Source organism: Sander vitreus, chromosome 12 (assembly GCF_031162955.1).
Source record: "Sander vitreus isolate 19-12246 chromosome 12, sanVit1, whole genome shotgun sequence".
Classification (NCBI taxonomy): Eukaryota; Metazoa; Chordata; class Actinopteri; order Perciformes; family Percidae; genus Sander; species Sander vitreus.
The window spans coordinates 21,957,632-21,975,156 of record NC_135866.1 but is presented as its reverse complement, the minus strand read 5'-3'; the positions used below and the strand labels follow the sequence as shown (position 1 = coordinate 21,975,156).

General features: G+C 39.5%; 1 protein-coding gene across 1 annotated transcript; it reads left to right on the top strand.

The window, feature by feature from the left end:
- Positions 1-15,229, top strand: LOC144526880 (amyloid beta A4 precursor protein-binding family B member 1-interacting protein-like). The gene is made up of 13 exons (XM_078264598.1): positions 1-113; positions 4,227-4,286; positions 7,344-7,431; positions 8,129-8,346; positions 8,445-8,516; positions 8,600-8,759; positions 8,872-8,993; positions 9,088-9,162; positions 10,172-10,315; positions 12,099-12,209; positions 13,707-13,805; positions 13,974-14,058; positions 14,933-15,229. The coding sequence occupies exons 2-13, from the start codon at positions 4,227-4,229 to the stop codon at positions 15,067-15,069; spliced, it is 1,371 nt and encodes a 456-aa protein (XP_078120724.1). The 5' UTR covers positions 1-113; the 3' UTR covers positions 15,070-15,229.
- The last annotated feature ends 2,296 nt before the right edge of the window (positions 15,230-17,525 follow it).

Genomic DNA, 17,525 nt, shown 5'->3' with positions numbered 1-17,525 from the left:
CAGAAGCAGTGCAGGCAACGTCATGCGTACAAGTGGTTAGTTATAGACCGATCCCTGAGCATTTTAGCACTTAAACTTTATGAGGCTCCCATTGTGTGAAAGAGACAGAAAAGGTAAGAACTTTAAATGATAGTGAATGTTTTTTTATAGACGTTTATTATGGCAACTGTATAGTAAGTCAAAATAATAAAAATATGCTAATGTAAAATCTAGAATTATTATACATCTTTCACCCTTTTGTTCGTCCCTGTAAGAGTTAAATAGTTGAGCAGCTACATCAGCTTTGTTTAGGACAAACACATGTCCTCTCACAGCCGCCAATGGATGGTTGTGCAACTAATTAGAAAACAGTAAGAAGCGCTCGACCACAAGAAAAGAGAAAACATGTTGGTTTACTGTCAGCAAGCAATGCTTTCTGATTCCTTTCATGCATATAAGTCTCAATAAATCGCCTTTCGTACTCATGCTTTGGCCTGTCCGCCTGTTTGCCTGTCTGTCTCCTGGCATTTTTTTGATGTGTGAGACCACAGTGGGAGACAGCAGAAACAATCTGACATGCCCGATGAGAACATGGAATGTGGCTTTGTAATGCATGCTTTGATGAGCACATGCCTGGAATCACTGGAAAGTAGTAGTAATTAAATAGATATACCTATGTATAAGAAAGATGTTACGAAAACAGAAGTTAAGATTGGCTTTCACATATGTGAGACAGAAGTCCTGAGAAGACACAAAGGTAACGTTCACTTTTGTGATTAACACAATTCACTTTCATATGGAAGCAATACTTAGTCCACTTCCTATTCTACCTCATTACAGATAATGGATGGTCTGTTTACCATTCAGCATAAACACAGAATGAGACTGAACAGCACAGGCAGGACTGTATACTGTAGCCTATGTGTTTCTGTTTGTGTGTATGCACATTAGGCTGCATGTGCATCTATACATATATATTATCTGTGTATGAAGAGCAGGACAGAGGCTCCGAATTTATGAATGTCACTAACACCACAGATGAGTTACCGTACACAGGACAGAATATGCAATTTGCATTCCTCGAGCTGAAGCTTTAATGTGTATAATATATCAGCGTAAAGTTAAACAAAGCCAAACAAATGTCCGCTGTGTTCGTCACTTATTTAGACTTACCCAGATTTTCACTTCTGACGATATATTCACTCTTCCTCAGCTGATATATCACAATGTAATCCAACGCTGTCTTAGCAAGTACTACGAAAAATAAAATAGGCTGAAAAACATATCATTTTAAAGTTGCTATAATCAATATTTTTACATTAACAATGGATCACATGACTATTTGTATTTAAAAGGAGTCACTCGTAGTGACGTACCCACAGAGAATTATCACCCAACTCTGCAGCTTTACTGTTTTAATTCACTCTCACCGCTCTAAAAGCGACGTTTTCAGCAACAAGAGGCATCTGTTTTCAGCGTTAAAAGCTCTGATAAACCCATTGTACACTACCTGTCCACCACCAAACACATTTTCACTCTCAACTCGTCAAATTGGTGAGGACCTCTTGGCATTTTAACACTGGTTATCCCTTTTGCATCAATTTTACAATGTGCAGGGTATGGCAACACAAACTTGATTAGGTTTAGGAAGAGATTGTGGATTTGGTTAATACAAGTACGTTATGTGTTATGTGACTTAACGGCGCAACGTTAGTGAATTATGTTACATTTGTTAAAATAAGTCAACGTTTCCTTTAGGTTTCACACAGTACATGAACAGTAGTCTCCTGTGTGAAAATCCAGAGTTTGTTTGACCCATCCATCTATTCACCCTGACCTCCTCCCTATGCGGAATTTGGCACTGTTTATACTACGCCATCTCACAGCTAAAGGGTGCTTGTGCGTCGGTATCAGACGCTGAGGGCCACTGACCAAGCTGCCGTATTTGACAAGTGGGGAGTCAGAACTTGGACAGATACAGTTAGCAACTAGCTGGTGAACATAGTGGGACATTTGACATTTCCCTCAGGAGTTAGTGGATACCAAAACAGAGCTAAAAGGAGAGAATATTAGACTTACACTCATCAGGTGGCCAGAAACAATCTAAAAGTTTTAGCTAAATGTTTTGGTTCTATAATAATTGTAAAAATAATTGTCTTTGACCACAGCAGGCAACTGTTTTTGCCAAAAAAAAAGCTCCAATAAACACTATTGAAAGCTACCTGCCCAGCAGCAAACAGCAGATAAACACAGTTAACAACTAGCTGGTGAGCAGTTAGCAGCAGGGATTTCCCTCCGGAGTTGATGGAGACCAAAAACAGAGCTAAAAGAAGATTGAATATTGGACTTACATTTGCCAGGTGGCCAGAAACCAACGCCAAAGGAATGCTAATGTTTCCTCATGTCTGCTGAATGTGTAAATAAACTCTTTGCTAACGTTTTCATCATTTCAAGTTAAAAGGTGATAACATGTCAGTGTTCATAGCTTGTTTCTGTTGACCCCAAGTGGCCCAAAAAATCAGTTAATGCAGGTTTAGCAAGAAAACAAGAAATGAGGATTGGCTTTATTTATTTAGTTGTATTGAGGATCAACAAAATAGATGTTGGAGCCTCTCCCAGCATCTACTGATGAGAAGGCAAACTGAACACAAGTTGAGCGTGGTTATTGAATTACAGAATTAAGCAACATAAGAATTTCCAGAAAAACCGTAAAACAAAGCATGTACAATACAAAATGTGATTTCTTTCTCATATAATGAAGGCCAGAGGTGAGACGTTTTTAGCACATAGGGAAACAGACACATGAATACCATACCATTTTGTCAGACTGTGTAATAATTATTAGACAGTTGTTATGTGTGCTTCCAATTATTGTGCTTGTTGTAGGACTGCACCGTGTCCACCTTGTCAATGCTGCTCAATGCATTCCACAATAGAAGAGTTATCATTAAACCTCTAAAAATGTAAAGTAAGAAGTTACCCACCAATACTGCCTCTACATTTGTCATTTCCTCTGTTTCTTGTTTCTATGCATGCTGCTGTGGCTTTACAATATATATCCATATCTGTTGTTATTGATAACGGCACACAGCAATGGTCTCAAAGAGTTGGCAAGAAGTAGAGTTCATTCTTCAGTTTGCTTTTTAAGCCGCTCCACATGCGATTTCTGGCCCTATACCTGCCGAGGTGCTGCCTCCATATGGACAAAGCCAGACGCTGAGTTCCACAAAGTTTTGCCTGATGAAAATCTTTGATCTCAATGAAGCCCCTTTTTTCCAGAAATGATCAGCTATTAGTGCAAAAAAAATTGGGTTTGAACTGTAACCCAAAATTCACAGATTACTTAGTGATTAGTCTCATAACACCTACACAAGACCTTTCAAATCATACTAAATGAGTCTTTGATTTTTAGTTAACAAATCTTAAGTGAGGAGTCTTCATATTAAGATATTTTGCTATCATCTCACATGGTGTCTGCCAGCAAAATGAGACAAAGGAATAACCAGTGAATACGTTTTAAAGTTGAGTTTATGTGACATTATTTCTGAACTCTATGTCCTGTAAGTGGAACATGGACCCAAATGATTCAGAGAAAATTTTGAATCGTGTTCAGTAGGGCATGTTTGCTCTCTCCACCTGTGACATATTTCACAGAGTTAGGTGAATTTAGCACTGTATCCCCCAGCACCTCGCTCCACAGTTTATTGAAGACGAGGTTCATGGGTTTGCTGGATGGTGATAAAAACAACATGTGCGACTTCACAGCCAGAGCAACATGGGAACCATTTTAACCTGCCACACACGCTGCTTTGTCACTTTGTGGAGAAATGGCAACGGTATTCCACTGCAGTGATCGTGACTTTGAACATTTGTTTTTTTCTTTTCTGGGGTTTAAATCTTTTTGCATATTGTTTATCTGTTTTTACAGCTGTGACAGACATTTCCAAACTGTATATGTGTATGGGCATGCATGTGTCGAAAAGTGTTTGTATCTCCATGCCACAAAAATGTCGTTATGCAGGAGTTGCTGGCCCTATGCAGAACTTCCAATAGAGTGCATATCCCAACTTTTCCGTTTGCTGCACAACAAACTATTCAAGAACTGGTGCTGTTAGAAACTGAATTTAAACTGAACTGAAATTATCCAACGTTTTTCAGTTCTGCTGTAGTCTCCTGTAACCTACTTTCTACATTGTGTTTATGTAATATCTGTACTGCTGCTAAAATGCTTTGTTCTACTTTCTCAGATGGACGACATAGATGTCATGTTCAGTCACCTGCTTGGAGAGATTGATCATCTCTCTCAGGTGAGTTGTACAGCAGAGCTGTGACCGAAATGCTAATGTCAATGTGATAACATGCTTACAGTAGCAATGCTACCATGCTGATGTTTAGCAGGTACAATATTTACCAGATTTACCATCGTAGTTTAGCCTAACATTTGCTAAGTCTTAATTCTTAAAAGCCCAGCAGTGCATTGATGCTACGCTAGACATGAGACATGAGTGAATGTGTGTGTGTGTGTGTGTGTGTGTGTGTGTGTGTGTGTGTGTGTGTGTGTGTGTGTGTGTGTGTGTGTGTGTGTGTGTGTGTGTGTCTGTGTGTTACATCTGACATCAACATCTGACTGATTTGGCTGTCTATTTTCCAATGATATATAGGCTAACACTTTGATATTTATTCAAATATTATTAGGTGGCATAAACCAAAATATACCGACAGCACCAAAATGTATATTGTCACATTGTCTACTAAAGAAACATCCAGGACAATAGTCAATAAATGGCTGTAACTCACTGAATAAAATGTGTGTTTGAAAACACCTAAATACAATGTTTTACATTGAAAAAAAATAAAATGACTTAGTTGACTATGGAGTTATTCAACAAATCACACATTTTTCTTCACTAGGAATTGTTTTTTTTAATATGTCAATATGGTATGCTCACACAAAGGTAATGCATCATGGTGACTTCACACCGCACTAGAAAGAAAGGGTAGGTTCTCCTGAATCATATGATGTATAGTCTATATCAACGACGTTTCATTTCCGGAATTGTTCAGTTGCCGGATGTCCTTCATTTCGGCCGGTTGTCCGTCACCTTCCGTTTTCTTTGTGTTGGCTTTCTAAACTCTAACTAAATTTATGAGGACTATGGTTAACTGCTCCTCAGTTCTCTGCAGGGTAAATCCAGACATCTGTTGCAGGACTAAAACAATTTTTGAACGTACACGTTCCACCAAAACGAGTTCTTCCCGAGGCTATTTTGCAGAGGCACTGTTGCTCCATCCAGCGCTTAGCACCGCCCAAGATGATTGTTATTGGTTTAAAGAAATGCCAATAAACCAGAGCACATTTGTCTCCCATTCCGGAATGCTGTGTGGACTAGCCAGACCCTCCTCCAAAGCGCTGTGGAGGAAGGTCTGGCAATGCGAGAATAAATGATGTATCACACTTGATACCGACATAAAGAAAGAATTAGCCTAGATGCAGGCTTCAGTTAAGAAGACTATAAAGTACAGGTGAGGCCGAAAGGAATGTCATTTGTTTTTGGTAGATCGTTAGTAAGAAGCCTGATGATAGCGCTGTGAAAAGTAACGGGATCACCAAAGTAATTACAATTTATCCTAATGTATGTTTATATGGGGTTTTCAGATAATTCACTCAAAATCAAAACTGTTGAGCTTTTGGTGGTGCTTATGGAAAAATCAATGGATGGTCAGAGTCATTAGGATTCAGCCTCTGTGAACAATGAATGTCTGCATGAAATTGAATTGCAATCCAATCATCCAGCAGTTGTTGAGATATTTCAATCTGGGCTGAACTGGTGGGCCATCCGACCGCCATTGCCGTGCTTATCTGACAACACATTCCATTATGCATTGAAGTTCATCTGGTATTGTGAGAAGAAACATTGTGATATCAAACAATCTTTGGTCGCATTCTTTCTCAAAACATGACCAGATGAGCTGAGACTCTTCTCTGGTCGACTATTCCCATCAGAGCTTTTGAAGTAGGAACAGGTTACAAGAAGTGAATCAGACAAATCACTTGATGTTTACCTCACTAAACTGGATATTATCTGATTACACATGGCAGTATTTGTTTTGAAACTGAAGCAAGGGACAGAAAAATGCAAGGCAACGCTGAGATGTGAAGTCATCGCATCTGTATTGGACCGTGGGTGATCACTGCAGAGTCCCTTAAGTGCACATAAGCTGCTCATCATATAACTGCGGCTGGCCAAGAAAAACATTACACACTTCTAACTGATGCAACCTCAGCCTGAGGTGCAATTCGATATTGCCCATTTTCAAATCTCTTTATGTAAGCTAAATGAGTGCAGCCCTGAGAATGGGATCAATCTGGAACATTACATCACCAGTACCAGAAAAAGCCTTTATATGTCACCTTGGCATGCGTCCCTTTTGGAAAGCCATCACAGTGACAAACACCACTCCACAGACTATTACCAGAGTTAGCAAGAAACGCTTTCTGATTAAAGCATTGATCCTCTCAGAGTCTGAGAAACAAAAGGATTTAAAGTGATTCCACTCATTGCCTTGATTGGGTCCATTCTCTGCTCTCCTGCCTTAAAGCCAGAAAACAAAAAGGGGTGTTTTTTTACCCCTGACTTAAGGAGCTTGGAGGTGTCATTTAAGCAGCAGCTCCAGCATGACGACATGTGTTTTCAGATAGAGTCATCAGGGTTAACCTGCACGCTCGCGGGAATCATTTTGTGTACAGGTTGGCAGTCTGCCCAGCTTGTTTATAGAATAGTATTGAGCCTGTAGAGACGTATGTTAATAATTAATTTACAGTATATGCAGTCTGGATATCAGCCATTTTCCCATGATCTTCAAGTTCTTTAACAGGGACACCAATTCACCAGAGTCTGGATGTATGCACCGGATGTACAGCTTGTTCCAAACAGTTTGGACAAATTCATTTTTCTTAATGAGCTGATGTTTGATTTATTGATTGTCTTTGCAGAAGCTAAGTGCAATATGTTCTCCATTTAGGGTACAGCTTGAAAACAGAGCATGATCAAGTGCAGGGAAACAACCACTGATAAATAACAGACTTGTGTAACATATTTAAACAACAGTTTAGAGCAGTTCAAGGACTCATATGGCTACCTGGATTTTTGGGCGTCTCTTTTATTACAAGTGTTATCTGAAACTAAAAAGTTTCTGTCAAATGACATGACTTCTGTATGAAATGTATTTTTAAATGTCCAATGAAATTGTATAAAAACATTTCACAATATACAACTGTCATTTATGGGTGTGGGCCAGACAGTGGGATCCCGGTGCTGTGAGATTGCTGTGAGTTAATTTACCATCTCATTGCTTCGTTGCAGAGTTTAATGCCTGCAGCGGACACCGCAGAAGTGGACCCTGACTTGCAGGCAAGGAGAACCTTCTCCATTGGCTTCACGGACCTAAATGGTAAAGTGCTAGTGCAGTTGATGATGCTCTCATTCAAAGCAGTAGATAAAGCTTCAATTTCTACATAAGCAATGTTACACAACCAAGAGTCACACTGCCCTGAAAGTGTGATGTAGAATGATGCAAGTGGGGAAAAATGTGAGGCGGCCTTTATAAGAGATAAGGTTTCTGTTGGGAGACGGGGAGTGACTGTTTCTTCTTGCTCCAAACGGTCATGCCAACCTCTAGAAACCAGGAGGGATAAAAATGGAGATATATCAGTTTGGGAAATGAAGGATAAGTGGAAGGTTAAAGCACAACTGTTTAAAAAGAAAAGGCATAAATAAGGAGTTCAAGTGGTTAGGACTATGAATAAATTAGCTAAATAGACATATTTCAAATATGAGGAAAAAACTGATGTTGTGCCTACAAACCAAGCTAGTCTCTTTCTTCAACAAAAGTGAGATCTAGCTTGGGAAACTTATGCCCTTTCTTGCTAAGAGTGAGAAGATCGATACCACTCATTAAATACGAAGCTACAGGCAGGAGCTCGTTAGCTCAGCTTAGCATAAAGACTGGAAACAGGGGGAAACAGCTAGCCTGGCTCCAAGGGTCTTGTCGTCAGTGTGAGGTTGCCAGGGATTGAGCCTGGACCGGCACTTTTATAAGGCCGCTTCTCTAACCTTTAGGCCACAACCGCACCCTTATCTCCTTACAGAGTCTCTTAATGAACTGGAGGACCACGACCTGGATGCTCTAGTGGCTGACCTCAGATCAAAATCAACCCCCTCAGAAGAGAGACTCCTCACAGATCAACAGACCAGCAGCCGTACAGAAAATCAAATAGCAGCGTCAGCCATGACTCAGCAACCTGAGCCAGCAGCTGCTATTCCTCCACAATTGAACTCTGCTGAATCCTCTGGAGGGCTGCAGATGGTAACCTAGAATCTGTCACTGATGTAATTTTTGTAAGTTGTAAGTTGTAATTTTGTGAAAGATTTATATCTGATTAACTCCTCTTATCATGCATCCAGAGAGAACCTCAGACAAAGGCAGACAAAATCTTACTGGCTCTGGAGAAGCTGAGAGAAGCCAAAGTGAGGAAGGTAAAGCCAGCAGGTTTTTGAGTGTGTTTCATCACCATGCAGTCACACAGATAAAGTTGAACCGAGCTTGCTGCCTCTCCTAGTTGATAGTAAAGGTGCTGATGAGTGACGGCAGCTCCAAGACACTGATGGTGGATGAGAGACAGACGGTCCGAGAGGTTTTGGACCAGCTTTTTGAGAAGACACACTGTGACTGCAGCATCGACTGGAGCCTGTGTGAGACCAACCCTGAGCTGCAGATTGGTGAGATGAGCACACACACATGCTGCACATGCAGGCAATAAAGCACATGCTAAAGAAAAAATCATTCACAGAGACAGAAGACGTTGTTGCACACGTTTTCTCATCATTTCAGAAAGAGGCTTTGAGGACCACGAACACTTAGTGGAGCCCCTGTCTGCGTGGACTCGCTTCAGTGAAAACAAAATCTATTTTGTGTCGAGACCTCAGAAGTATGTGATGTTTACAGAGCCTCAAGTGAGTACGAGCAAGTGTTTCCTTTTAGCCAAAGTTTTATTACACAGTTTAATGCATAGTCAGTATACTGAACAATGCTATTCTCACCCTGAAGGTATTTTACATGTGGAAAAAGAAGAAAGAATGTTTGAGTGGGATTAATGAGCAAGCCAAACAGATCTTACTCAAGGTCAGTTACACCAAAGGTTCTCAATCTTTTTTCAACCAAGGACCCCTTACATTATAGAGAATATACTGGGGACCCCCTCATGTGTGTACAGTGTATGTCCCATGGAATAAATTAACGTAGCCTATGTTTCACACTTCTTTAGTCTTAGTTATGTGAAAGAACAACACAAGAGAAATGTATTAGAAAGATATTAGACATGACAGTAATAGATTTGTTAGATTAGAAAATCTATGAATTATTTTAGATTGAAAATTGAAATCTTTGTTGAACTATGAAGACTTTTTGTAAAAAATAATACTAAAAAAAATAGTTTTACATCATGATACTTTAAATGAATGAATCTGAAAACTTTTCACGAACCCCCCGGCAAAGTGCCACAGACCCCACTTTGAGTCACATAGAGATATACAGTACCGTGCTCACACCTTACCATATTACTGGAAACATAGGTCAAGTTGCTGTGTGTCATATCACAAACTGAAAATGGTTGGAATAAAAAAAAAAAAAAAAAAAAAATGTTTTTACATCCTACAAGTGCTGGACATTGTTAGGCTAAGTATTTTATCAACAATGAATAGCTCCATGGTAAATGGCTATGTACTCCCTGCTGAACTTCAGTGAGGATGTAAAGTCCTGGATGGCAAAAAGCTTCCTACAGCTAAACCAGAATAAAACTGAGGTCCTAAACTTTGACCCCGCAGAGTACTCCAACACCACAATCAATTCTCTTTTGTCATGAAATTCCCATGCAATGTATTTCAATATTATCTTTGATTCTGGTTTGAAATGTGACAATTTGATGAATAAATCAACTCTGTTGTCCACACTAGCTTCTTCCATCTTAGATCCCTGTAGAGCACTTTGGAAAACAGTTGTTGTTTTTGATGTGCTCTATACATACATTGACTTCACTTGACTAACTGCATTGTTTTAAAAATGAAATAAAGTATTTTTCTTTTTCTCTATCCTGTGTTAATGTCAAATTTGCATGTAATCTTTGGCCCCGCAGGAGCATTTCGGAGGTTCCACTTTGATTGTTCCTGATCTTCAGGGCATGCTGTACCTAAAGGAAGATGGGAAAAAACTTTGGAAACCTCGCTACTTTGTGCTCCGAGCCTCAGGCATCTACTATGTACCTAAGGGTAAGACAAAGGTATGACGGATCACGGATTTTTAAATGCAGGCGTGTTTATGGTGCACTGTTGACACCAATGTTGCTCTAGAGACAAAAGGTAGGTGACAGATTATATTTAGCTATTTAGCGACCTGTGTGGGCGAAACCACCTCCCATACACAGTTCAGATTGGTAAATACTCAGTTATGGCTATGTTTCATGAGGTGATTCTTGGCACCAGGCACAAAAGAAAAAAGACAAGCCACTTTATTTGCATCTTACTCACTGTCTTAGAGTGGTATCAATCTTCTCATGTAACTCATGGTAATAAAATTGTCAACTGACAAACTATTGCTTAAAGGATGCATCTGCACAAATCTATATTCGCAATGTTGAAAAATTGTGTCAGGTTTTTAATGCAGACTATTAACAACTGTCCAGTTGAGAAGAACATTAAAATTAAAAACTGGGGAGCTTGGGTAGCTCACCTGGTAGTGCGCACGCCCATATACCGAGGTTTATTCCTCAACGCACGGCCGCAGGTTTGACTTCAACCTGTGGCCCTTTGCTGCTTGTCATTCACTCTCTCTCTCTCTCTCTCTCTCGCTCTCTTTCCCCTTTCTAGTCTTCAGCTGTCCTATAAATAAAGCCCTAAAATGCCCCAAAAAATAATCTTTAATAAAAAAAACTAGTTAGTTTGTATGGCAGTAGTCCTTTACCAGAGATACAAGAGACTGTTTTCACTGCGTGAACTCTATGATGGCTTCCATCTGAGCGCTCAAACGTAGCAGAGGCAGAAATGCAAGAGAAAGAGCCAGAGAAATGAGGATGGACAGTGTGAATTGAGTCCAACATGTCGTTCTGTCACTGATACAGATGAGAAAAACATCACCCGTGCAGCCTAACTCCAAAAATCCAGTCTTCCAAGGGGGAGAATAGATAGATGGGGGGGTTTGAACTGTGCAAAGCAGATGTGCAAATCACAAACATAAGAGTGCTGCAGGAATCATCTGAGGCCAAAGGACACATGAACGAAGCAGAGGAAGATCTGGAAAGGATAGTTCATTAGGCAGGGGAAAGAGAAATGGCCAAATCAGACAGAAAAAAAGGTTTTACAGCAGTCTGAGGTGGACCTACTTGTAACTACAGTACGACAAGACTTAAGACATAGACACAGAAGCTACTGTCATATAAAGAGAGAGTAATTAGCTTAGTGTTTCTCAGAGTTAGAGAAAAGGTAAGCGATGGAAGAAATAAAGTGGACAAAAGTGTGAGATAAAGTCAGAAAGAAACCTGAGAGAGTATAATAATAATAATAATAATAATAATAATAATAATAATAATAATAATAATAATAATAAAAGAGAGAGAAGTCAGAACAACAGTCATCCTCAGCAGCCGGGTCACCTCCACTTCTACAAAGCTTCCCTTTGTAGTTTCCAGTGAACAGCAGCATTTTTGTCAGTGTGGTTCAATGTGTGAACATGATGTGTTTCTGCTTAAACTTAAAAAAAAATGGAAGGAATGTTAAAATGCTGTAGAAAGAAAAACAAAGTCTTGAAGTTCTGAAAGCCTGGCACGGAATTGTTTTCTTGGAAGAGTCTATTTAATTCAATTTGTAATACCTACTTACAATGAGATTAAGAACATTTATTTCTTATTTACAACATGCTAAAAAAGACAAAACAATGGCTGTGCTGTGCACAGCATATTTTCAGGATAACTTATTACCATATATGAACACCTATAGTTAAGCAATAAATATGTTGTCCATTATAAGATTTCTAATGTCAGTGTGATTATTTGCTTTTTTTTTCTCAAGTCCTCCAGTGATCTCGCCTGCTTTGCTTGCTTTGAAAAAGTCAACATCTACACCACCAACAACTTCAAACAGAAATACAGAGCTCCCACTAACTTCTGTTTCATGCTAAAGGTAAGCTCAATAGATCGTTATCGACACTGAGTGAATTAGAAACTTGGGACGGATCATCTGAATGAATAAAAAAAAAATTGTGATCGTAGACAATAAGATTTGTTTTCTTTCTGACATTCTCTCCGTAACATGGTCAGAGTTGTCTCAGTTCTAAGTAAAGCTGTTCTTATGCAGTATGTCGACACTACACATGCTTGGAGACCCATGCGGTTTAGATTGTCGGTGCATTTGAGAAGAGAGAGAGAAATGGGATGGAGGAGAGTGGGACAAAGTATAGGCTGTTGGTACTGCTGGTGGTGGTGGTGGTGGTGGTGGTATGTGTGTGTTTGGAATTGTTCCATATAAAGGGCATGCAGGGTTGTATCTCTGCACTGCACAGACTTGTATTCCCAGCAGGGATCCATGATGCTCTCAGAAGTCGACCTAGTAACTAGTTTTTGGGTTTTAAAAAGTCCAGAGTTATAGCTGCTGGTTAGATATCACATAAAAAAGATACCCATGAGCACTATTTAATGACACTAATTCCACTAACTATACGCTACGTACTTTCCATACTTCACAACAGTTATGTTAAATCAAACATGAGCAGAGACTGAGTAGAAGGCTGAACATAACGAAAGCAGGACTCCACACAACTCTACTCACACTGCAACAGATAAAGATCAAGTTGTTAGAAGATAAAAAAAAGTGTTCTTGGCAATGAACTACAGCTACAATGAACAGCTAAGTCATGTTGACGGGAAGTAAGATGACTGAAGAAAAACCAACTAACCTCAACTTCTTTTGCCCAATTTGACCTTTGACTACAAAGTGTATTTCTGACAGCCTGTTGCCAGCCATTTTAATATGGTGTTTGCAATGACTGTGCTGTTGTTTAGCTAATAAAACAAATAAAGTCACATCTAGGATTTCCAATTCCAACTACCACATTCCCAGTGAGAAACAGATGTTTGGTCCTGTTTTAACAGTTGTATGGTCATGCTTCGCGGTCCACAGTGCAGCAATAGTTTGGTATCAGCTGCCCTCTGCTGGCTCTAATGTGTACTACAACATAAACTGGCAGCAGGGATGCAGCATTTGTATTTAAAGGAGGCACCGATTTTCCCTCTGAGAAAATTACCCCAGTGATGTCATAGGGATGTCATCAGGATTATCTCAGCTTGAGTTTTTGAGATTTAACATTTGTAAGAGAAAGCCTGTGTTACAAACTGGGGTTGAGGAGTTTGGAAGACGTGAGCGTTTACCAGGGAGACAGGGTCTACCAAAAAACACCAATGACTTGCATTATGGGAAGTGTAGGATGCCGAATTTTTGGAGCTTGACCCATACTACGGACTGAAAGTCAGGATATTTCAACCTGTGCTGCATCAGTTTTGACCATTCTTTTTTTTTTAAATATGCCTTTCTTAAATCCCACAACTTTATGGAAGTGCAATACTAAATCATGGAAGCGCGCCTTTAACATCACTTTTCTCTCTGCATGTACTCTATTTCCAGCATCCCTGCATCCAGAAAGAGTCGCACTATATCAAGTTCCTGTGCTGCGACGATGAGCACACGCTGTTGCTTTGGGTCAACTCCATCAGAATAGCCAAGGTCAGATTCAACAATGTCTGTAACACAAATCACTTTAACGTGAGCAGTTAAATTAGAACTCTATTTTCAATTCAGCTTTAAATTTGGGGATTTCATGCACGAACATAGCAAATGTAGACATTTCATCACTGGCAATTAAGCAGGTGTGTGTCCTCTGTCTGTGTTCAGTATGGGACTGTCCTGTATGAGAACTACCAGGCTGCAATAAAGAGAACCTCCAGTTTAAAAACTTTCCACTTTGATGCACATAAAGGTGAGTCTACACATGAGAACAGTACTTAGACATGACTTAGATGAATTTGTGATGAAATAATTAAAGTTAACATCCTGAAGTGCCTTAATATGATAATGACATTACTAAGAGGTTACATGTTTTTAGGAAATGTGTGTGTGTGTGTGTGTGTGTGTGTGTGTGTGTGTGTGTGTGTGTGTGTGTGTGTGTGTGTGTGTGTGTGTGTAAGGAAAAAGTGCAACTGTGCTCATTTCAAATGTGTGTGAGTGTGCTTGAGTAGATAATCAATGGTTCTCTTTGCTATATGTGTGTAAACTGGATTAGAATATATATATATATTGAATGAGAGAAGTTGAAGAGACGTTATTATCCGTTTCTTAATAAACAAACTTTGCATAAAGAAACTAAAGGTAAAGTTTAGCAAAATTTGTGTGTGATTCTTATAGTAAGACTGCAGTGACTCCCAAGTGTTGTAAAATGAGGACTATGATCATCCAAAATGCCATCCTCCAAGCACCGAATCAGCCAATAGCAGGCCTCCACAGGTGGTATATCAATATATTGGGGTGTTATTGATAAAAAAAACAATCTTAAATGAGTTACAGAAAAAAATAGTTACCATTTGAGGTTAGAACTCTCTGTGGAGGCTGTATAAAATGTCTGTATGTTGTTGTAAAACATTTGCATGCATGGCATTTATTCTTAACTCTAAGAATAAAAGCAAAATTACATAATAAAAAGAAAAAAATCTGATGTACTTTTACTTTAAGCGGCTTTATAGCTACTGGCCCAGGTCAGCTTTTGAACAACAGCAATGGAGAAAACTGTAGGAAAGCACTAATACCACTACTAAAACCCATATTCCTGGAATTAATTCTCATTTGATTGTCTACAGGCAAATATAACAGTCACGCCCCTCAGATCAGCCCACAGCCGAGTCCAGCTCCACCCAAAACCACAAAAGTTGAAGACTATCCACATGAGCCACCACCTGACTTCATCCCTCCTCCTCCTGGACACACACACGTTTGAGACACAGCTTTGCATCCTTCAGCAAGCCTGAATTGAGCCAATTTAGCCTCCTGTGTGCACACGTCAAACCTGGAGCCAATAATATGTTTCAGTAATGCACACACGTAGAAGTAGTGTTGCATGTCCATGATACAAAATAAAAAATGTTTTAAAGCTTTTATTTATTCCCAAATGAAAAATAATGATTTGTGTTTGGATAACATTTCTGCCACTTATGTTCCAGCAGCTTTATGACGCACAAAACACACATTTCTGTCCATTGTTTCAATGAGCTGTTTATTACAAAAAGACTGTACATAAATGAAATGAACACATCCTATGTACAAACTGAGAGAAGACAAATATTGGATTTTGTTCCCATGAACATTTAAGTTACTGATTTCCCCCCCCCCCGCTTCATCGTTAAGAAAACACACATCAAAGAAAGGCGCCTTGACCTGTGATGCCCTGAAATGCTAGACGTGGTAAACATTACAAAGTCAGTGGTTTTTCTCATGATTTCTTTATGAAAAAAGTATAAATTAATCCTTTACATACAAACTGCTAGTGGACCTTCTTCAGCAGTCCCCGAAACAAAAACAAGTTGAATGCAAAGCTAGAAATACATTAGGTAGAAAAAGTTGTTTTCTCAGAAAAGATTACCTCATGATGGAAAAAATACAATCAAGAATGGGATGTAGTGGCAAATCATTCACTGTAATGACGTTTCGGTATTTTCATGCTGAATGAATACTGTTCACTTGACTGAGTCATTGACCTTTGCTAGTCTGTGTGAAAACCTGAAAATGTTACCTCTGGATAATATTCCCCTCACAACATAAGGAAGTCTGTATCCATTTCAAAATAAAAGTTTGTGTTCAATGCCCGTTATTCCCAAAGTACATATGATAATGTTTGTTTACGTGACTTGTTACAAACATAGATTCTGAGACAAACATCAGCTTCAATGATATTTGACAGCGGCTTTTACTTGCACCAACAATCACTTTGTAAGAGCAGGCATCTTATTTTGCAAAAGTAGTAGAAATCAGAACAAAAGTCTTCATATCGGCACTGTTTTTAAAAACCTTGGGATAGCAATTCATTCCTTCACTGCAGTTAGCAGGTGTCACTTATATGTAGCACAGACTTTAATCTGTATATGTGTGGAGATAGACAAAAACATACTGTAAGTAGCAGACTGAACCTAGCTTTAGTACATCACTGCAGGGTTGCCTACATTCACTAAAATGCAGAGGTGATTGAAGACGATTACAATCAAATCTCATCGGATGTTCACCCTCTGGAACAAAGTCATGAGACTAAAATCCCTTGGTGCATTTCTACAGTACGTAGAGCAGTCTTGGTTTGAGGTTGTTTGAGTTGGTGATTATGGTTGAGCACCAATGTAAAGCACCACACCAGCAACCACTGAAAGAACGGACGACAAGTGTAAAGGATAGTGGATACTTCTGGAGAGCAACTCTTGAAAATCAAAGCAATGGCGGAAATCATTAAGTCATCACAGTTGTTGATAACTAATCAGTGCAGCTATTCCAACACAATAGAAAACAACATGAAAGCATACAGGTTAGGCCTTCCTCTGCTTCACATTTGGAAGCAATCTCAGAGCTCTGCTACAGTAGCTGGACAGCATCACCGAATATAGTGACAATGATCAAAATGGTATAGTGGTGACTGAACTTAGAAAAATAAATGTTTATACATGGCCACTTTGCCCTGATAAAGTTAAAATGGTCCTGTGAGTGATGAATAAAATTAATATTCAAGTAAAAAAAAAAAAAAAATTAAACTAGAACTGCAAGCAGTTATGACGGGGTCCAAGCCTCATTGCGCCAGTCGCCCCCGACGACCCGGGGAGCGCGCGAAAGCGGGACCCAAAGTGTAACGGTGGGGAGGCAAACGTCAGTAAATATCGAGAGATGTGAGCCACAAGGTCTGCGGTACATTGCCGTTGCAAAAATCCCATTAACATTGATTGAGTAAAAGGACCATAACTGGTCTATGTTGACTATAGCGCCCCCTAATGGCCGATCTTCGCCAAATTTGGTACAGAGCCTCAGAGCGGCATGCCGAACGAGCATCACAAGTTTTGTGTCGATAAAAAGTCGCAAAAAAGTCTAGGCAGAAATATATATCTATATCCGGAGATTCAGCTGAATTCAGGGAACGCGTGGATATGTATATTTTTAATGTGTGATGTACGGTTTGGGAGTTTGAAGGCCAAACGCGTTTTGTCTGCTATAGCACCACCTAGTGGTGGAATTTGGTGAATGTTTTTTTCTGAGGTCCTTGCAGGGATCTGGACCAGTCCTGAAAATATATAGAAAAATAATAATAAGAAGAAGAAACCTTAGGAAAACAATAGGGTTCCGCAGCTCCCGTGGATCTGTTCCAAGCCCCTTTGGCCTTGGGCCCCTAAAAAAGACATCCAATCTTGGCATCACCTCCACTTG